The sequence below is a fragment of the Paroedura picta genome, chromosome 12 (genome assembly GCF_049243985.1).
Source record: "Paroedura picta isolate Pp20150507F chromosome 12, Ppicta_v3.0, whole genome shotgun sequence".
Taxonomy (NCBI): Eukaryota; Metazoa; Chordata; class Lepidosauria; order Squamata; family Gekkonidae; genus Paroedura; species Paroedura picta.
Genome location: NC_135380.1, coordinates 8,738,048 through 8,760,040, shown reverse-complemented (window position 1 = coordinate 8,760,040; position 21,993 = coordinate 8,738,048). Strand labels below are relative to the sequence as shown.

Sequence of the window (21,993 nt, the reverse complement as noted above, 5' to 3'; positions counted from 1 at the left end):
CCACTGCATTGGCTGGTCAACCCCACATTGGGGGGCCTCAGCAGTAGCACAACAAATACCAGGAACCTAAAAATGAAATAGCAGATTGGAAAACAGCAGCAGATAGCAGATGACGCTACAAAAAAAAAATCTAAACTAGACCCAGAAATTTGAACGTGTTGACCCCCTCCCCCCCACACACACACATACCATGCTCAAAATCATGCTGAAATCATGGTGACTTGGCCTGGTATCCAGAGGCAAATGGATATGAAACACAAAGCGTCCCCCGCTCCCAAACCCAAGAGCAATTTTGCAAAATGGATTTACAAAAATCAAAGTGCTGAATAAACCTTTGATCAGAGTCACCTGCAACAAGGTGGTTGGGAAAATGAATAATAAAAATGCAAAGGATTCATTCATATAGTAAGCTCAGATCTAGATGGCCCAGCCTAGCCTCATTGTGTCACATGTTGAAAGCTAAGCAGGGTTGGCGCTGCTTAGTATTTGCTGAGGCAGGCCATGGCAAACTACTTCTGAACGTCCCTTGCCTTGAAAGCGTTTGCTGGCAAGGGCTCATGGGAATTGTAGTCCATGGACCTCTGGAGGACCACAGGTTGACTCCCTCTGCCCTACAGGGCAACCTGAAGGCAGCTGTGAATTGACAGGACTCCACACACACAAAACACACACACGCACACAAGCATATGGAAGATGGAGGCAAGAATGAATGTCATTCAGGAAACAAAGGGAGGGAAAAACAAAGCTCATTTCTGAAACTTCCCCAACTCCCTATTTATACATCCGTCTGTCTGCATGCGCCTTGGCAGAAGCTCTGGAGGGCTACCACGCGCCCAGGTGGGCCACATGGGCTAGCCGAGGCACAGAACAAGACTAATTGCACCCTTATTTGAAACAGAATTAATGGCTCTAGCTGAGGTGAGTGACGCCATAAACACACAGCCTTCCTGTCAGGAAATCCAGCTGGACTCAGTTGCAGCAAATCAAAATCAGGCAAAAATTCAGCATTGGAGCTGTGCTGCTAACAAAACTGCTGTGTGCAGGCCAGAAAAGGGGGAGAGTTGCATTCGAGTTTTAAAAACACACACACACAAATACACTGGAAAGGTTACATTTCATTTTTGTTGCCGATCTGGCATCTTGCACTTTTCTCTGAACCAGCTACAAATCTTGTTGTCCTCCTAGTACGCCAGGGCCATCTTAGGGACGGCGGGATGTAATAGTTAAGAGCAGCAGCGTCTAGTCCGGTGAGCCCGCTCCTCCACACGCAGCCAGTAGGGTGACCTTGGGCAAGCCTCAGCCATGAGAATGCCGTTCGGAGGAGACCGGTCAGAAGCTCTCTCTGCCTCACCTACCTCATTGGGTGTCTGTTGTGGGGAGAGGGAGGGTAGGAGATTGTAAGCTGTTTTGAGACTCCTTCGGGCAGTGAAAAGCAGAGTATAAAAACCAACTCCTCCACCTCCTCCTTCTTCCCCAAAATGCTGGTGTCTGCAGACAAACTGATGCTACAAGGCTCAGAACCAAATGGTGTGCCCTTGCCAGTCATGATTGTGCCTGAAAGACAGCTGGACCACGACTGGCCATGCAAAACCGACCACTGCACCTTTGTAAGGATCAGGAGAGATGCCTCTGTATTACTACTCTGCTTGTGCATGCTTGGAATCACTGCCCTGGGGCAAGGTCGCCAAGCAGCCAACCGGCCCTGTTTACCAGACCATCTCCCAAAATCTGCAGATGTCTTGGCTCCCCCCTCAAATTTAGCACCTCCTTCAACAGCTCGACGCGTGAGCCAGGAATCTCCTAACACCAATCCAGGTGGCCGCCCCAGGACCCTGCAGGCAGCGCTTGGGCATGAGACAGCTGGAAAGGCCCAAGACTCCCACTCTGGCGCTTGACGTCTCTTTCCTGATCGGAATTCTGCCCGCCGATAGCCTCCGACATTTTGCAGATGGCAGTAGGGAAACATACCACAGCTCTCGTCTTCTCATATTGAGTGCCAGCGCCCAAGCTTCCTGCAACCGCAAATTGCCCGGCTCTTCTCCATCTGGTACAGATGGCCTCCCTTCAGCTCAAAGTCAAGGGGAGTGTTATGCTGAAGAGATTAGGGAGGGGTGGGATCGTTCTGCTACAAGGGTTCAAAATGGTCCTCGGTGGGATGGGAAAACAGCTGCCTGGGTAGAGCCAGTGTGGTGCAGGGGTTGGTTGCTGTGCTGGACTGAGATCTGGGAGACCCAGGTTTGGATCTCTGCTGGTGCCAGGAAAGGTCGTGGGGTGACTTTGCACCAGCATACCCTCTCTGCGTGAGCCTACCTCACACGGTTGTTGTGAGGACAAACTGGAGGAGAGGAGAAGGATGGAAAGCCTAGTTTAGACATTGAAACACAGATGTCTGAAGCAGGTAGAATGCTCCAGTGTAAATCCATCTTGTTTGAAACATGGAATCCCTAAATAGGAAGCTGTAGTGTGCTGCAAGCAATAAATCAGTTAAAGTCTCTGGTTAGCTCAAAGTAGCCATGCACAGAAGAGGTTGCCTGCCGCATCTCTTCCTGATCAATTGTCTCCTTCCAATGTTCCTGTGCTGTGGGGAGGTAAGCCAGCCCCATCTCGACATCAACTGTGGTTCTCCAGATGTCCATGGGCTACAATTACCATGAGTCCCTGTCAGCATGGCCAGTTGGCAGGGGCTAATGGTAACTATAGTCTGTGAACATATGGAGAGCACAGTTTGGCCACACCTGAGCTAGAGCATACAGAGCGGAAGGAGGATGCAGTCCTGAGCACGTCTGCTCCAAATTAAGGCCTACTGTATTCAATATAGCTGACTTCGAGGGCCCATTCTGCACACCTTGGATAATGCACTTTCAATGTGCTTTTGCAGCTGGATATTCCTGTGCGGAACAGGAAAATCTACTTCTAAAGTGCATTGAAAGTGCTTTATCTTACATGTTGCAGAACGGGCCCAGGAGAGTGTTCTTAGGACTCCAGCCCTAGCCACCTTTAGACGCTGCTGACCGTTGTGTCTCTGTATGCATCATGGTTCGGGCCCAGTCTCCTTCCCATTAGGAGTCTAGCCCAAGCCAGTGACTCATGCAGAGAGGTGGGCTTTCTCAAAGCACGGGCTGTTCTTACTCAACTTAACAGTACATTTATTTTGGGCCGCAGAAATGAAATGTTCCACAACCACTCTGGGAAATGCTGACGTAGTAAATATTTTGCCTTGCATGTGAAGCAAAGTCACCTGTTTGTTTTAAAGGCGAGATGTGAGCGATTGTTTGACAACCTGATAATACAGTTTCAAGGGCCCGCCTGCTGCTTTCTTCAGTGCTTGGAAATTACACACAGGGTCCTGTCCCCCCCCCCCCTCTTTCAGCACAACAATGCTCACTTGTGTGGCGCGTTTTTCATACCAGAGCGCTTCATAATCAGCGGCTGCTTCTGCCAGCAGCTGCTCCAGAGGCGTTTTGTGGCAGCTGTTTAACATTACATAGATCTTCGGGGAGGAAGCTGAGAAGAATCTTGCATCCATGGGGGGGGGGATGGGATGGGATGGGATGGGATGGAGGCAGACTGTAACCACTTTAATTGCAAATGTGCCTTTAATCTGCATATTAATTCTGGGCCTCCTCAAGTCAAATGGCCCAAACAGATGCAATGAAATGACAAAAGAGGGAAGAAAGTAAGCCAACCTGTCTACACAAGCTGGGAACCTATAAGATTGAGCAGCAGCAGCATAGGTATTCAATATTTCAGAGTGTTTACCGCCCTATAGTTCCGATTCATGACATGACATGGATGCATTTAAACATTAGACCACTGAAGAAGACACCAAGGTGAGTTTAAATCATTTGAATATCTGGTTTCTTGTCATTTCTCCATGTGTCAAAATGTTTTGGATTTGGGCAATACTGTGTGATAGATGTTGATGTTTTAAAGTTTTACGGTTGCCAATCTCCAGGTGGGGCCAGGAGATCTCCTGACTATGGACTTCTCCCGGAGAAGATGGCTGCTTTGTACAGTAGACACAGTGGCAATACACCCCACTGAAGTTGCCCCTTCCCCAAACCTCTCCTTCCCAGTCTCTACCCCCCTAATCTCTAAGAATTTCCCAACCCTAAATCTGACTATAGCTCTGATTCCCATCCCCTGAACTATATTTGCAACAAACTTGTGAACACAAGTTTTGTAAGTTGTACCCCCCCCCCCACACACAACTGTTTAAATGTGAGAATTTTCACAAAGCAGTGTAATTGTTTCTGGAAGTGTAACTTCATCATATTCCTTTGTTATTCATATAGCACGTTCCCTGAGTGCATAGACCTTTCCCATTCATAAAATACCAGGATATACGGTACTTATCAAAACCCGCCTCCTGATTGTGGGTGCCTACTCCAAGTGGGGAAATGCCTGGAGATTTGGGGGTGGGTGGCATTTGGGGAGGGAACTCAGCAGGGCCCCAAAGCTGTCACGTTCTCCAGTGAAAAGATCAGTTGCAATTCTGGGAGAACGCCAGGCCTCACCTGGAGGTTTAAGGAGAGCGATAGCAAAAGGGAAGAAAAATACGGAACTCTTAGCCCCACCAAATGCTAATGACACAGATCCCTTAATTATTTCTTTCCCTTTTTCCGTTTCAAAATGCACACAGAAGACTTGCCAAAACGTGCACCGGTTGAGCAACATTTTCTAATGAGTTTCATCAGGGGCAAGGACCACTAAATTTGTCGTAAACATCATGTTCCTCTTCAAACAGATGCTGGCAACGTGCATAGCGTTTGAATCCTCAAAGGCGATCTTTCATCCTTTCATCCCGGTACCCTGGGGGATGTCCAGGTAATGTGTAGACTGATCCACAGGTAAACCGGGTCCCCAGGGAACAAGGATGAAAGGATGAAAGATCAGCTTTGGGGCTTTAATTACTATTGAATGCTGCCTGCATCTGTTTGAAAAGGAGCATGATGTTCACAACGAATTCGAGGTCCTTGCTGCTGCTGAATCTCATGAGAAAATATTGCTCAACCAGAGCACCTTTGGCAAGTCTTCTGTGTGAATCTTGAAACTGAAAAAGGAATAATTAAAAGATGGTGTCATTAGCATTAGTGCGGCTTAGAGTTCCGTATTTTTCTTTCCTTTTGCTATCGCTCTCCTTAAACCTCCAGGGGAGGGCTGGAGTTCTCCCAGAATTGCAACTAATCTGTAGACTACAGTTTCCCTGGAGGACATGACAGCTTTGGAGTGGGGACTGCTAAGTTCCTTCCCCTGAACGTCTCCCACCCTGGACATTTTCACTCCGTATATTCCTGAGGCAAACTGGTCTTCTGAGCGGCCAATCAAGACAAGACCAGCACCAGACACATCCTGCACAAACTTTTAAAAAACAGTATTGACTGGAAAGTTGTCTTGAGGTTATACCTCCCCGTCAAATAATGGTTATGCCGGCTTTTCTTGACTTATGTACCATTGGGAACCCCCCAAAACATTCTTCCGGCTTTGAGAAAACCCCAGAAGTGATGTAATCCTGCAGAATATAGTTGGGAAGCAGAGCTGTGGACACGCCCACCTGGGGCCCCTCCCCTTCCCACCCCCTCCAGGCCCATCATTGGCCATTCGGTGTGTGGGGGTCAACATGACCATATATGATCGTATCACTCAATTTTTATTTATTTATTTGTATTTATATAGCGCCCTCCCCTGAGGCTCAGGGCAGTTTACATAAAACGTAGAAATGGTACATATGTTTATCTAATTAAAAAAACACATTACATGTTAATTAATTCCCACCCATTTCGGAAACGCTTCCAGGGCCATCAAGAAACCTCAGGGTTTCATGAAACCCTGGTTGAGAAAGCCTGGGTTATGAGAACTGAGGCAATAAAGCCAGGCCAACTCTTCCACAGGCAGCTTTCCTTCTCCTGGGCCATCTCTTTCTGTGTGTGGGCCTCCTTCCTCTGTTCCACTCAAAGTTAGAACTCACGAACTGACCTTTTCATGTTTAGTAATTAAAATGTGACCACGAGGGGAGAGAGAAAAGGGCTGTGTAAACATGGCTGCTTCTGACTCAGTGTTTCTGTGACATGTGTCGTCAGACCCGAGAGGAATGGACATAGTTTCCCTCCATCTCACCCAACAGGACCAGTACAGCTGTGGGTGGGCTACTGGAATTCTGTGGTTTTGGGGTTTGTTTCCTTCCCTAATTTACAGCAGGGTATGGTTGCCAATGCTTGCCCCAGGAAATGTTAGTTAAAACACAGCCTTGTTTATGCTAGAGGTCAGGTTTCCATCGAGGGAGAGTACGACAAGTGCAAGCATATTTATGGCTCTCGTGCATCCCTTCCTGGAAGCCTGTGAAATGGAGTGGCAATTACAGATGTGCTTGGACATGTCACTCCACCCCGCCCCTGCCCCCAGACGTTTGGCTTTGGCAATTGGAAAAAATAGATGCTGTTTTTTTATACTCCACTTTTCACTACCCAAAGGAGCCCCAAAGCAGCCTACAAACACCTTTTCCTTCCTTTCCACACAATAGGTACTGTTTGAGTTCGATAGGCTGAGAGAGCTCTGAGAGAACTGTGACCAGTCCAAGGTCACCAGGCTTCAAGGTCAAGCAATTCACATCAAAACGGGAAAAAAAGCAAAGTAGCAATCCTCATAGAATCATAGAATCATAGAGTTGGAAGGGGCCATACAGGCCATCTAGTCCAACCCCCTGCTCATAGAATCATAGAATCATAGAGTTGGAAGGGGCCATACAGGTCACCTAGTCCAACCCCCTGCTCAATGCAGGATCAGCCCTAAGTGAAAGAAAACCATTTCACTGTTCCTTTTTCTGTTTTTCTTTTATCTCATTCTCTGCCAGGATGTCCGGATTGACCAGTCATTTTCACTTGTACTTTCATCAGTGGCAAAAAGCAATTCCTCTCAAGATTTTCACTTGTATACAATAAGCATTCATAAGATTCAAATGAAATAAATAAAAGTTATGGACTTTTAAGGGGTTTCTCAATGGTAAAAAAAAAAAAAAATCAAAAAAGGCTGCCCTAGAGTGACTGCATAAAAAAATAAGAAAGGAAAAACAAAACAAAACTTAAATTAAGGAATTTTCAAATCTTTCATGCTAGCATTTTTGTGTGTGGAAATGCAATGTACTTTTCCAGTGTTCGTGATGTGTATTTTGACCTGCAGACATCACACGGCGAGAGACAAGATTCCAAGATTCCATTTGGATACAAGGATGTTATGATAGAGTTTTGGCTCTAACAAGGCTCCTATAGGCTGAGCCAGAGTTCAGTTGAGTGAGCTGCCTGTCACAAATGTTCACTCTTACAGCTCCATCCTACCCCGTAGGAAAATGACGCTGAATGTAAGACGATCCCTATAAATCAAATTATATACAATGACTGTACATAACAGCAACTAGGGAACCAATCTAAGATGTCCAACTCTTGGTGTAGCCATCTTGGTGTAGTGGTTAGGAGTGCGGACTTCTAATCTGGCGAGCCGGGTTTGATTCCCCGCTCCCCCACATGCAACTAATTGGGTGACCTTGGGCTCACCACAGCACTGATAAAACGGTTCTGACCAAGCAGTAATATCAGGGCTCTCTCAGCCTCACCCACCTCACTTGGTGTCTATTGTGGGGAGAGGAAAGGGAAGGCGAATGTAAGCCGCTTTAAGACTCCTTCAGGTAGAGAAAAGCGGCATATAAGAACCAACCTTCTTCTTCTTCAGTAATATCAGGGCTCTCTCAGCCTCACCTCCCTCACAGGGTGTTTGTTGTGGGGAGAGGAAAGGGAAGGCGACTGTAAGCTGCTTTGAGACTCCTTAGGGTAGAGAAAATCAGCATATAAGGAGGAACTCTTCTTTTTCTTGATGACATACTGGGGGGGGGGGGGGGAGACGACCCTACCATTTTACAGGCTAGTTTAATAACAAAAAAGTGAGATTGTCCATCTAAACTTGAATAGCAGGGGATACAACAGATGGAAAGATGCCAAGGCAGAGATGTAAGACGTGGTGGTAACAGAATGAATACATGCAAATGCAGTTAGGTTTACTTGACTCCCCCCGCCCCCCCCCCCCCCACAGTTGGTGGCAATTCCAAATACTTTATGATTCACTAGTGAAATGACAGATAAAATTTGTCTTGTATTCCACAGCAATATGTTTCCTCATTGGGTAAAGTCTAGAGAATGAGGAAAAGCTTAAAAACAGCTTTTAATAGGAAGAGCAATAATGGAAGTAATCCTAGAAGGTCTACTCAGAAGGAAATTTCATGTTAATCAATGAGGCTGATTCCCAGGAGAGCACTGGTAGGATTGCAAACGAAAGCATCTTGTACTGGAAGGAAGGCCATGTGACCTTAGGGCAAATCCACCAGGCACCAGTTCTGTAGCTGTGTGAACTAGAAGGGAATCCCTCTAAGCTGCAAATTCCATCTCTGCCAGGCATAGTCTGGGAAGATGATAGGACTGAATGTTTTAAGGGGAGTAAAATTGTTTAGAAAAAGGGATGACAATTTATGGTGCTACTCGTTCCAGTTTAATTGCTGGTAACAATGAATTTGATAGATTTGTGTACTGAAGAATTGTGTCTGTGATTTTTTCAACTCTGCACCTTCAACTATTGGAATTCCTCAGTCTAGGAGTCTCCTAGATCAGCAATTCTGTTGATGTTTCAATCCATATCCATAAAATATATGGATCCACAAAGTAATGTACTTTTTCTGTTATTCCACTCACTCCATATGTGCAGGGAAATTATTCCCCCCCCACCTCATCTTATTTGTGTTGGTATGAAGTGTTCAGGCAAAATCATACCCAGCCTAAAAACAGTGACAGACAATTAGCAAGGAACCGCAAACACCCGTGCGCTTAGCAGAAACCACTGGAATGAACAGTCCACATCTGTTCCCCTCTCCCTTTCAATATGATGCCCTTAATAGAATTGCTCTTAAATTTTTCCTATGAGAAAGCAGCAGTTCCAGCAGAAGCAAAAGTCTGCTTTGCACATATAACCAAGGATTGCAGCCTTCCCTTTTGCAGCTAGAAAGGTTTTGACTTGGCCGTTTAGAAGCCCTGCTTGAAAGTAGTCCTAGAAATAACTTCTGAAATGTATAGATTTCCTGGTTCTTTCCTCCCACTGAGATACTAGATGGCCTGTATGGCCCCTTCCAACTCTATGATTCTGTGATTCTATGACTGGGGTGAGACATCATTCTAATCCAGCCTTTCTCAACTTTTTTACCCTTAAGAACCCCCTGAAACATTCTTCAGGCTTCGAGAAACCCCAGAAATGGCCGAATACGGTGGGGAAGCATAGATGTACATGCCTACCCAGGACCCCTCCCCTTTCTACTCCCTCTAGGCCCCTCATTGGACATTTTGGGTGGTGGGGGCAGGTCGACAGGACCATATATGGGGCTGGCCCTGGCTAGTGCTTGGAGGGCAACCTCCAAGGCAGGGGTAGTCAAACTGCGGCCCTCCAGATGCCCATGGACTACAATTCCCAGGAGCCCCCTGCCAGCATTCACTGGCAGGGGGCTCCTGGGAATTGTAGTCCATGGACATCTGGAGGGCCGCAGTTTGACTACCCCTGCTCCAAGGCATGCCAGGGTCATGATACAGGGGCAGGCAATGGCAAACCTCATCCGAATGTCTCTTGCCCGGCAGCCGGACAATCTTAGGGTCTCTTGGCTACATGGCACGGATGCCGTATGATAAATAATAGTAATAATGAATAAATAAAGTCTGCTGGATTCTGCTACCCCCTCCCAGTTCTGCCAAACAAAGTTCTTTCTCCCCTCCAAGGGTTCTCCAATGCAGGAATACACCACGGAGTATATCTAAGAGGCAGAAGCTTGAAGGAGATAAGTGGATAAGATTACATTTATATAAGAGTATTTGTTTTATGGCGACCGCATCATGGGCTTGGTTTCAGAGGAAAAGCTGCTGTCCCGGTCTCCACCAGAAAGAGAAAGGGAAAACAAGTAAGCCAAGCGTGTCATTTTACAGGACCGAATTCTGCTCACCTACCAGCTTTCATTCGACAGGATGTTGTAGGAGCCACAAGAGGGGGAAAAGGAGGTGGGGGAGATGAAGTCAAAGCACTGATCTTTACAGATGGACTAGCAAATCTTTTCTGTCATTGAGAGGGCTGCCCTTCCCACCTGCTACAGAGTTTCGTATCTATTGCGAGAGACTTGTGGCCCCTGCAAAAACCGGCATCCCAGTGTCAAAACCCTTCCCTTAAGCATGTAGGGACATGAAACACCCAGGGCTTCTTCACATCCTGGTATCCCTGGCCAATGACGAAAGCAGAGATGGAGAATGTGTGACATGATAATGCCACATTGTGAAGTGTTACTATACATTACAGGGGGGGGGGAGGATTTGGCAGAGAACTGGACTCAGAGATGCTGCTTTCAGCGGCAGCCCTGCGTCTGATGACATATACCCCCACCCTTAAACAACACACAGTGTCAGGGAGAGGATCCCACAAAGATTTCTCCGTACCCATGTCTTTCCCTAGTTGCTACTCACGTTCTTCTTGATAATAACATGTATATAGTACCTTACAATGCTCACGCACGTGACCTCAGCAATCCTCACAATGACCCTGCAATGCGGAACGGGGTTATTTTTGTCCCCATTTTACAGGTAGGAAGCTGAAGACGGGAGGCAGCGGCTTATCCAAGACAACTGAGGCCGTTTCCACACAGACGTGTTGCTCCGTCTTGACTTCCTTGCCACTGTTCCGCTAAGGAGACCATCCAGGTGTCATCCCCTAAATTCCCCCTTTCTACGCACTCCCTGGTTACGATGCTATACCAGCTTCCTTGCTTTGGGCTGCTGCGACACCAGAACCTGCTAAGTGTCCCACATCCAGGAGTGATTTAAGGATTTGCAGGGCCTGTAGCACCAGAGCCTGTTTAAAGATTTGCGGGGGCCGTAGCAGAATACAATAGTGATGGGAGCAACTGGACTGGGGGTGGAGAGGCGGCGGCGGGGGGGGTGCCACTCTGAGTGTCCTTCAGGAGGGAAAAGCAGGGAGGTGAGAGACCAAGCCCCAGATCCATGGGAAGAACATGGGACCCCTGGGAGTGTGGGGGCCGTAGCACTTGCTACATGTGCTACAGAGATAAACTAGCCCCGACAACGTCTCTGAAGAAGCTGCAAGCACCTGCTTTGAACCTTGGCAAAGGAAGGACCAAAAGAGCCCCTTACCTTTAGCTCATCGCCATAGAACTGCACCATGGACGCGTCTGCTACCAGCAGGGTCTCCACGTAGCGAGCCTCTGATGTGAATCGCTTCCTTCTGCTTCGTGTGGAGTCGGGTTCTCCCTGGGCCTTTCCTTCTGGCACGTCCTCGGAGCCCTCGTTTCCCCATCCCTGCTTCTGGAGCCGGTGAACCTGCAGCAAAGGCTCTCCACTGTGGTTCCCAAGGGGCTGTATCAGGTACTTGTCTCCGGCTACCAAGAAGGAGCCGTGGATGCCCTGGCACAGGCTGACGGCCACCAGGGAGTCCGGCTGCGAGTCGACAGTCCCTGAGTAAAAGCACCTTCGGACCGTGCCCGCATCTTCCACCGAGAGGGTCCCAGCAGGCTGCCTCCTGCCCACGTGTTGGATCTTCAGGCGAGGCGCTAAGAAGCTGGCATCCGGGACCAGCTGCAGCGCAAACTCCTTCCCAAAGGCAGCCACAGAGAAGGAAACGTGCCCTTCTCCGTCCAGGGGAGAGGTCGTCCAGACTGGCACCACCTCCTGGAAGTCACCGCTTCGGACAGGCAGTGCCCTGGCACGGTGAAGGAGCATCAGGAACACCAGCCAGGGAACCGGGTCGAGAGCAGGTGCCAGCCTGCCGGGGAAGGGCTGCTGATGAACGGGAAGGGGCATCGATGCCAGGAGTTGGCAACAGCAAGAGGTGTTGGCTGAGAGAGAGAGAGAGACACACACACAGAGACAGAGAGACAGAGACAGAGAGAAATAGGCAGGGGGGGGAAGATGCAAACACCCAGCTACTTTGGAAGTTTGCAAAACACAGCCTTTTGCAGGAGGGGGAATGGGAAAACAACAACAAAAATACAACTACTCTGCAAAGGATAAATGTGGTTTGACAGAGAGGAGGACAAAGATGAATAAGAGAGAGAGAGAGAGAGAGAGAGAGAGAGAGAGAGAGAGAGAGAGAGAGAGAGAGAGAGAGAGAGAGAGAGAAGCTTTATGTTGCCCAATTTAGCCCGCAGGGCAGAGAGAGTTGGAGGAAAAATCCTTCTACCTAGAAGCTGGCTGTGGACTCCCTTCTGGTACCCGATCTCCGCTTTTTCCAAGGGAAGATGTCAGGATCATATGAAATTGTAGCAGCACCAGCCTATATATAAAAGAAAAGGCGAGTTCTCTACTTGGGAGAAAGAGCGTTGAGTGGAAAAAGAGCTGGGGAGATTCTGTGATCTGTCTCTCTCTCTCTTTCTCTCTGTCTTTCTCTCTCTCTCTCTCTCTTTCTCTCCTTCCCCTTCTCTTCTCTGAGCGTCTCTCCCTAGGAATCTCCCTCCCTCTCCCTGGGTAACTCCTTCCAAAGACTTTGAAGCACCAGAGAGGGCTGCAGAGACCTCGGTATTTATACTTTCTTCCCCCTGCTTTGACATAAGAGGTTTATTTTTGATCTCTCTCACTATTCCACATTCCCCTCCCCTGGGACCCAGAGAGCAGGAGGAGGAGAAATGAAAAGGGGGGGGGGAGATTTTGGATGGGAGTTAAAGCCAATCCGAAGCAAGGAGGACCCGCCTCTCTTGTTTAAGTGTCAACTCAAACATTCCCCCCCCCTCTTATTCTCTTGGCGTTAACTCTTTCAATGCCTTTAATCAGCCTGGGAGGCGATCAAGAACTATGTTAATACAAACAGCAGCAGCAACAACAGCAAAAAATTCAAATTTCAAGCATTTCTTTTTATCTTCTTGTCTACACCACCCTGAGTTTAGACTGCCACCTTCTGCTGCCTTTTGGCAGGGCTTCTCGGGGCTGGTATGTGTGTATGGGGGTTTGGAAAAGCAAATTTTCCCAGTCTTAAAACGAACAACAGACATTTTATCAGCCCCTGCTTACTTTTGATGGCCACCCCTCCATATGTTTGTGGTCCCAAAAAGAACAGCCACTAAAGAAAGTGAGGAATTCTGACTTATCACACCTGCTGTGTAACCAGGATTCGTGAAGGCATATCTGTCTGTCTGTCTGTCTGTCTGCCTGCCTGCCTACCTACCTACCTACCTACCTACCTACCTACCACTCATTTTCCCCCAGCTATTTCTCCAGTTCCTTGTGACATTTTGTAATGAAAGGAAAATACCAGCTAGAACTCACTTCTGCCTTCTGCACATGAAATATCAGAAAGATCAAAAGACAAAAAACAAACAAAAACAAAAAAATCCAGCAACCTCCCAGCTGCAAAACTGTTGTATGTAACCAGATCTATGAAACCCTTTAAAACCAAGTTCCTGGTTTTGCCTGGACTCCTTCAGCCTGGCTCTCCTGACTGCTCACATGCTGCCCACTGTGTAAAATATTGGCTTTGTTTTTGTTCCTCTCTAGTGCTGATGGAGTTGCCAGAAATGCCTTGATTCAAGAACACGATGGTCATCCCTTAATGAATTTGTTTTCTTGGATCAAGTAAAGCTCGGTGCATTCCCCGTGCCCTGGTTAGTGTCTTCCGAACAAGGCGAAAGAGTTCAATGGCTCCCTTTAGTTGTGCAATATGAAATCTCTGCTTCCCTGCAGGGAAAATAGGATGCATACCTGCTTCCCCACCCTGCTTCAATGTCTAGATACAGGAAACTCTATTGTGCTGAGCCTTAGAGAAGCCAACTCATTAAGAGACTGCGGAAATCCTTTGCATTAGGGGCAGAAGGAAACGAGAAACCGCCTTCCAAAAGGCCAATGCTCCATGGACTTGATAGCCTTTCAGTTCAAGAGTTCTCTCCGTCCTGGTGGAATTTCTGCAGAGCCTCAATATTGTCCTTCCCTCCAGCGTAACGTTTGCATAGTGACCAGAGAGAAGGGTTCCCCATTAGATCCTATTGATCATTTGGATCAGGCCTCAATTCCCTCCATTCTGCAGTTAGCCAAGAGGTGCTACAGGTCAAACCCCTCTCCCAGCTCTCACCTTTCACAATGTGCTGTTTGAAAACCTTAATCCTGAAAATATTTGAAAGGATAAAAGGAGCCATGTTCCAGAGACCTGCTTTTCCGGAACCAAGGAAATCAGCAGATGGACAAGGGTCAATATTTTAATACTGCTTGCTCTGCACGACTATCCGTGTGTGTGTTTGTGCTTAGAGGGGATATTTTTACGTGCTTATTTCTATTGAGAAGTCCCCTCCATAGACACACACCAACTGGGTCTCTAAATAGGAGCATGTTTCTAATTACTGCGTTTCCTTTTATAAAGCGTGGTTCTTTGGGCTATAAAAAACCAGAAACACCCTGAGTATTTATTGATATCCTCCTTAACCGGGTCAGATCAAAGAAATAATCAGGGATGATCTAGTGAGTTGTGTCAGGGTTCATTGCCAGTGAGAGCCAGTTTGGTGTAGAGGTTAGGAGTGCGGACTTCTAATCTGGCATGCCAGGTTCGATTCTGCGCTCCCCCACATGCAGACAGCTGGGTGACCTTGGGCTCCCCACAGCACTGATAAAACTGTTCTGACCGAGCAGGAATATCAGGGCTCTCTCATCCTCACCCACCCCACAGGGTGTCTGTTGTGGGGAGAGGAAAGGGAAGGCGACTGTAAGCTGCTTTGAGTCTCCTTCGGGTAGAGAAAAGCGGCATATAAGAACTAACTCTTCTTCTTCAGTAATCTCAGGGCTCTCTCAGCCTCCCTTCCCTCACAGGGTGTCTGTTGTGGGGAGAGGAATGGGAAGATGATTGTAAGCCACTTTGAGCCTCCTTCGGGTAGGGAAAAGCGGCATATAAGAACCAATTCTTCTTGTTCTTCTTCTTGCTACAAGCACTGAAATTGGTGGCACAGAGCAATTTGTCTGTGTCCTAGAAGTGAGTCTGGGCAGACTTGGTAAGAAGATGATCCCAACGCTGCAGATGAAGATGGGATTTTGAGAACGGGGAGGAGAAGATGAGACCCGGAGACAGAGTTGCCACGTCCCCCTTGACCACCAGTGGGGGGTGGAAGGGTAAAGTGATCAGATCCAGGCTGGGAAATTCCAGATTGGGAAATTCCCGGGGATTTGGGGACGGATCCTGGGGAGGGCACGGACCTCAGTGGGATACAACACCATAGAGTCCATTGTCCCAAACAGCCATTTTCTCTGGGGGAACTGATCTCTGTAATCTGGCGACGAACTGTAGTTCTGGGGGATCCCCAGGTCCCACCTGGAGAGCAGGTGGGCGCAGGTAGGGCTGAATCAGGAGAAAGGCTAAAAAGAGAGCAATGAGTTGAAAAAGTGTAAGATGAAGAGCTATGTAGTCAATTGTGTTGACCCAGGTCCACCGGAGCTGAAGAAGAAAACCTGATGTGGCAAAAGAGGCCCTCTGCTGGAGCAGTTATTTTATTGTATTTATTATTTATTCATTTTTATTACTGAATTTCCGCACCGCCCTTCCCAAGAGCTCAGAGCGGTCCACGTCCTATAAAGTGCACTTAAATAAAACATCGCCATATATTCCAATTAAAGTCAAAATTAAAACCACGACGATTATTTCAAATGGTTTAGAACAGTGCATTGCAGCATTATCGTTCAGAATATGGAGCATTCTGTTCTTTCTTACCAGCGTGTGTGGAGGAATAAATGCTACAGCAGGATGTCCTATGGTGGTTTGATGCTCTTAAATGCACCCACTTATATGCGTTCATGTCCAAATGCACAAGGGTGGTGGCCCCTTGGTGAGACCCAGCATGGCATAGTGGTTAAGAGCAGCAGCATCTTCTAATCTGAAGACCCAGGTTTGATTCCCCACTCCTCTTACTGTGCTCTCAGTCCCACCTATGTCACAGGGTGCCTGTTGTAGGGAGAGGAAAGGAAGGCCATTGCCAGCTGCTTTGAGAAAAGCAGGGTACAAAAAAACAACTCCTCCTCCTTATTCTCTACCAGGCAGCAATGATGGCTACACAGCATTGGTTAATCTTGACTTACCTGCCCAGATGAGCCGTGATGGCTTCTGGGAGCAGCCAGGAAGAGGGCAGGAGAGCGAGGGCAAGTGAGAGCTGCAGGACATAGCAGCGGCTGTTCATTTCTTGGCTCTGGCGAGCGACAGAGAAGTGGTGGAAAACGGCAGCTTCAGGGGCCAATACTACCCTCGCTCTGCCATGTCATGAGATGCCTGGACTACCATCTGGCCAAGGGCCGCTCCACCTCAGGAGCAGCCCCAATCCCCTCCCTTAAATGGGACTTGGCTGGGCCAGGAAGGCCTACTCTGATCCTCAAAGGCCGAGGTTTGCCTGCACAGATTCTGTGATTGCCGGCTGTTGGTGAAGACAAATATTTGCCTCCAAAGCAGCAATGCCTGTAGAGTGCTTTGAAACAGGAAGAGGTTCATTCCTGTTCTCATGCCCTCCCTTTACCTTTGACCTTAGTGGACATGCCTGGAGTTTTATGTCCAGGTGGTCCTAATTTTCATTCATGTTCGTGTTGCAAACCTGAGCCTGGAATGTGTCGTGGCTTTTGCAAACCTGCTAAGAACTTATTAGAAATACAGCAGGGGGATATTCCAGCGTCCGCTTTAACTGGAGAAAGAGGAAAAGTCCGTAATGAATTTCGAAGGAGACAAGGGTGGGAATCTTATTTCCTGTGATTGTTCGAGGTTACTTATTTGGGGAATTTAGATGCCCCCTCTTCAGTGTCCTGTTTCAGGAGGCTGTGACCTAACTACCAATGATCACTCATTTCAGAGGACAGCCATGTTGGCCTGTATTAGAAGGTTCAAGTCCAGCAGCAATTTATAAACCAGCAAGAAGAAGAGTTCAGTTTTTACGCCCTCCTCGAAGGAGTCCCAAACAAACACCTTTCCCTTCCTCTCCACCCAACGGACGCCCTGTGAGGTAGGTGGGTCTGAGAGAGCTCCAAGAGAACTCTGACAAGCCCAGAGTCACCCTGCAGGTGGAGGAGGAGTGGGGAATCAAACCAGCTTCTCCAGATTAGAGGTCGCCCTGCAGGGTCTCCAGGTTTCAGGGCTCAGCTTTCAAGCATCATAGATTCCTTCATCAGATATAGCAGAGTAGACATGGAAATGTCCTTTTATCCAACTCCTCTCTCCCACCTTCTGACTCGGATAAAAGGATTGAGAGACCCATTTCTACTCTGCTGCTTCTGATGAAGTGAGCTCAGGCCCTTTCGCCCTTCAGAGCTGAGCTTAAAGCACTGCGGCTTAAATGGTCCGTGTGAAGCTCCGTTTAGCCACCATTTTGAAGGCGGAGCTCAGGTCTGTACTTGGCCACCGATTGGCTGTGGGGAGAGCAGCCTTGTTACGAGCAAGCTATTCCTCAAATCAGGGACACCTCACTGGCCATACAGGGCAAAATCCTTTCGAGGGAAGCTGCCATTTCCCTGAACTTACCTGTAACAAAACCCGTCTCTCTAGAAAGAACCACTAGATGGCAGCCATGCCTCATCATGGTCTCTTTGCCTTCTGTAGAAAAAAAGGAAAGGAAAAAAGACAGCCACAGGCATACAATCCATAAACCCAAGACAATGCAATCGGTAACAATAATTAGCTCAGATAATGGTGACATGCAGTAAGGGAGAGACCTTTCTCAGAAGTGGCAGTACCCATCGAAGGTAAGGAACTACAAACTGTCCAGCCATATGCTCCAAACATCTCGTAGGGCCCAACCTCCCTGTCTCTGACCTGTTGAATTGCTGACTTTGTTTTATCCTCTATTGTGTTTCCTTTTTGGAGACAGTGTTAGGCCTTTGCTGGCGTGAGATATTATTTCTTCGAGGTACAAGGGATTCGACAGGTCGCATTGCAAGGGATCCTGCAGGTGGAACCATGGATGAGGGGCAGAGCCTTGCATGCAGAAGGTCCCAGGTTCTAACCCTGACATCTCCAGTTTAAAGGACCAGGGGGTAAGGCAGCAGGGAAAGTGGAAAAGCAAACATGAGACGTATCAGCTCAATAGTCATGGTTTGCGAGAACTGATTGAAGCTTGTGAAGGTTTCGGCGGTAATTAATTCATAGCATTGCCACAGGCCAGAAATGACTGAACAATTGATACATTGATACAGCAATGGATACTTACAGAAGGCCAAGTGAAACATTTCAGCAGTGAGACCATGGGAGCTGCTGCCTGTAATAATACACAGTACTGAACGCAATAAACCAAGGGTTTGACTCAAACTAAGAAGAAGTCCTGTTCTTTTATATCCTGCTTTTCACTACATGTTCCAAAGCAGCTTACAAGCACCTTTCCCTGCAGCAGATACCCTGCCAGGTAGGTGAGGCTGAGAGAGCTCTGAGAGAACTGCTCAGAAGAACAGCTCTAAGAGAAACCCAGCTGGCTGCATGTGGAGGAGCGGGGAATCAAAAGCGGCTCTGCAGATTAGAATCCACTCCTCTTTAACCACTACGCCACACTGTCTCTCATCCTGCCCATTAGGAACTCCACCATAAGGCAACTCCCGAAGTTCCTCTGAATCTGTGTTTGTAATAGGCCGGTTCTCCTACTGCAAAGACCCCACTGGTCACATTGGCAGGCATTTTGCTACTAGTACAATGCAATGAGGATTAGGTCTAAAAAATCAGGATGCTGAATTCTGGTTTACTATATGAAAAAAACAAGAATAGTTCCTGTTGTTATGCTCTGTTCTCCAATGAGAAGCTCAATCAACGCTCGTGTTGGGTGTTTTGCAACCGAATGTCTCTCATACAACCTCCAGAGGGCACTGTTGCTTTTCTGATGACTTTACAGGGGTAGTCAAACTGCGGCCCTCCAGATGTCCATGGACTACAATCCCCATGAGCCCCTGCCAGCTGATGGCAGGGGCTCATGGGAATTGTAGTCCATGGACATCTGGAGCGCCGCGGTTTGATTACACCTGACTTAGAATATGATTTCACCAGATTAGGTGTAGGAGGCTGATACCCTTTCCCCTTTTTGAGCGGCATATAAGAACCAACTCTTCTTCAGGAATATCAGGTCTCTCTCAGCCTCACCCACCTCACAGGGTGTCTCTTCTTCTTCTTCTGGACAATCAGCCTAGCCTCTCTCTCCCCTCTTGTGTTGTGGCCTGACTTGCTGAGAGTGGCATTCCCACGTGCATACCTGTGTAGAATAATTATTCTCCTTCTCCCCAGCCCCAAATCAATCTTTCTAGCTCAGGCAGGGGTTCTGTATCTCTGCATGGATGAATAGCCAGGTGCACGGATAAAAGCTTAACCACAATCTGAGATATTTATAAGAGAGAAAAAAATATACATTACCGTTAACAAGAAAAAAAATATCTTCTACAGACTCAAAGCACAACGACAGGGGGACATCTATCAAAACGCAGCACATGGGTTTCAGCACACTCTATGAACTGCAATGCCAAAGGAATGCTGGTTAAGCCACACTGGTTACGGAGTAACCTTGGCATTGCTCTCAAAGAAATGGACACAAGGAGATAGGAATGCTAAAACAAAGCACGGCCTTGGCATCTGGGCAGCCTTCTGTTTTGGTCTTGGTGTCCTTACCCTGAGTGAGAGGAACATTTAACTCTTCCCTTCCCGGGTGGGAGGGATCCTGTGGGGCCAATCCTGTATTTGTGGGCTGAGCTAGCTACTTCCTGCCAAGCTGGCATTTAACCAAGCATGTTGGGTCTTTCGCTCCTGATGTTTAGGTCTCGGGGGCTGCAATTAGAGAGGCCAGCCTCCAGCTCCTCCCCCCTCCAATCACAATTCACCTCCAGACTACAGATGTCCCCTGGATAAAATGGATAGTGTGGAAGCAGACTCTATGCACCATCCCCCACTGAGGTCCCTATCCTTGCCTGGCTCCACCCCCAAACCTGCAGGATTTTCCCAACCTGGAATAGGCAAGCCAGTGAGGATGGTGGAGGGGAACTTGGCCACCCTAGCTGGAATATTAGAAGTAACTTATCTCTCCACTCCCAGATAACATCTGGTTGGCCTCATTTATCACTATAACTGGGTTTCTTCCCTGAGCATGGCATGAGGATCTGATGGCAGAGAACACAGGCCTCTTCTCCATTGCACAACAGTATCCTCCACAGTAGGGACAGAAGCATGAACAAAGGACTTATTGATGTTTGAGGCTGATCCTGCATTGAGCAGGGGTTGGGCTAGATGGCCTGTATGGCCCCTTCCAACTCTGGGATTCTATGACTCTCCAGCTCCTTTCGCCCTCAGGGGAATGACCAGAGAGGTCTTGGTAGAACAGTGTCGTTATAATGTGCTCATTATTACCCCTGTCCGTTTTCCTGTGCTCATGTATCAGGTTCATAGGAAAGGGAGAAGCAGAGTTAGCATAGCTCACATCGGCACATGAGTAGTTAAAGAGCTCTTTGTCCTGTCTTTGCTCCACTAGGAGAAAGGGGCTGATGCGCTTCATTGTGGCATCAGGGCTATGATAAGGACCAGACCAAACAAACCCTGGTGCTGCCAGCTGCCAGCCCCTCTCTGGACGGTGGAATGTGCCATCCAGTGACTTTGGGTGACCGGTTTTCCAAGCAGGAGATGAACAGAGGAAGTTCAATGTCTCTGCATCACAGCCCTGAATTTTCTTGGTTGTCTCCCATTCAAATACTCACCATGACCACCTAGCTTTCAAGATCTACTGAGGCTGAGTTAGCCTGGTGAGGTCTCTCTCCTAAGAGATGGGAAAAAGACCTGTCCAGGTTTACAACTCTGCTGCAGGTTCTTCTGGCGACTTCAGAATCAGGCAGCTCACTGATTCACCGAAGCATCTCTCCAAGTACGTCCGTTGGCTGACCAGCCGGATCTCCTGAGAGACATCCAGATGTTACGTGGACACGGTCATCCTGCATAACTCTAATAATCACAGCCCACTCCCAAATGTTAGAGGGTCTTCATCCAGGTTGTGCAATTGCCGTGTTTATGGGCTGCTCTGCCACAAGGAATGAGCTGTAAAACCATTGTCCTGGCCTCCACATGCATCTTCGGCATGTTCGGTTTGCAAACACGCCAGATGCCAGGTTTGTTCCAGATGTCTAAACTCTCAGCAACCTCTTGTGGTCTGTGGCCTTTGTGCTATTGTAAAAGCAGCTCACCTGGTGCAGGGTTAGTCAACCTGTGGTCCTCCAGATGTCCATGGACTACAATTCCCATGAGCCCCTGCCAGCATTTGCTGGCAGGGGCTCATGGGAATTGTAGTCCATGGACATCTGGAGGACCACAGGTTGACTACCCCTGAACTAGAGCACTATCTGTGGGTTTCCAACTGTAACGCTCAGTGTGAGTCTTAATAATCTGGAACAAACTCTGGGCAGAACAGGGCCTAGTCTGCACACAATAGATAATGCACTTTCAATGCACTTTAGAAGTAGATTTTCCTGTTCTGCACAGGAAAATCCAGCTGCCAAAGCACATTGAAAGTGCATTATCCTATGTGTGCAGACTAGGCCCAGGTGTGAGCGATATAACTCTGGATCAGCCTTGGCTGGAAACTCCTAGATTGTCTGTTAAACTCTGGTCCTGGGTGCCAATTTGCAGGTAATGGTTTTATTTCAGCTTTAAATCGGTTCTTGGGGTTTGCATCATCGAAACAATTCCCCGGGCTGAGCTTCTTGTTGGAGAGAGTGACTCAGCATGACTGGACATTAGAGGGCGCTATATCTAAGAGTGTTTAGGTGTTATCTCCTTGAGCAGGATGCCTCTCCTTGGCTTTACCTGGGAACTGCCCTCTGATACCTCCTTTCTTTCCCTTTGTCCTCTCACTCTCTCTACATGGCTTTCCATGGAGACGCACCTCTCAGCAGGTCTCTCCTGTAGAGACAACGGCCTCATATACCCATACACAGGATGCTGGACAAATTGGCCATTTGT

The 21,993-nt window shown here is 47.9% G+C and overlaps 1 protein-coding gene across 1 annotated transcript in view; it reads right to left on the bottom strand.

Moving 5' to 3' along the window:
• Positions 1–12,699, bottom strand: part of ADAMTS8 (ADAM metallopeptidase with thrombospondin type 1 motif 8) — a 28,673-nt gene extending 15,974 nt beyond the window's left edge. The window contains exon 1 of the mRNA XM_077306414.1: positions 11,217–12,699. Coding sequence (XP_077162529.1) covers positions 11,217–11,882 — 666 coding nt within the window. The 5' untranslated portion in view covers positions 11,883–12,699. The remainder of the gene's footprint in view (positions 1–11,216) is intronic.
• Positions 12,700–21,993: the final 9,294 nt, after the last annotated feature.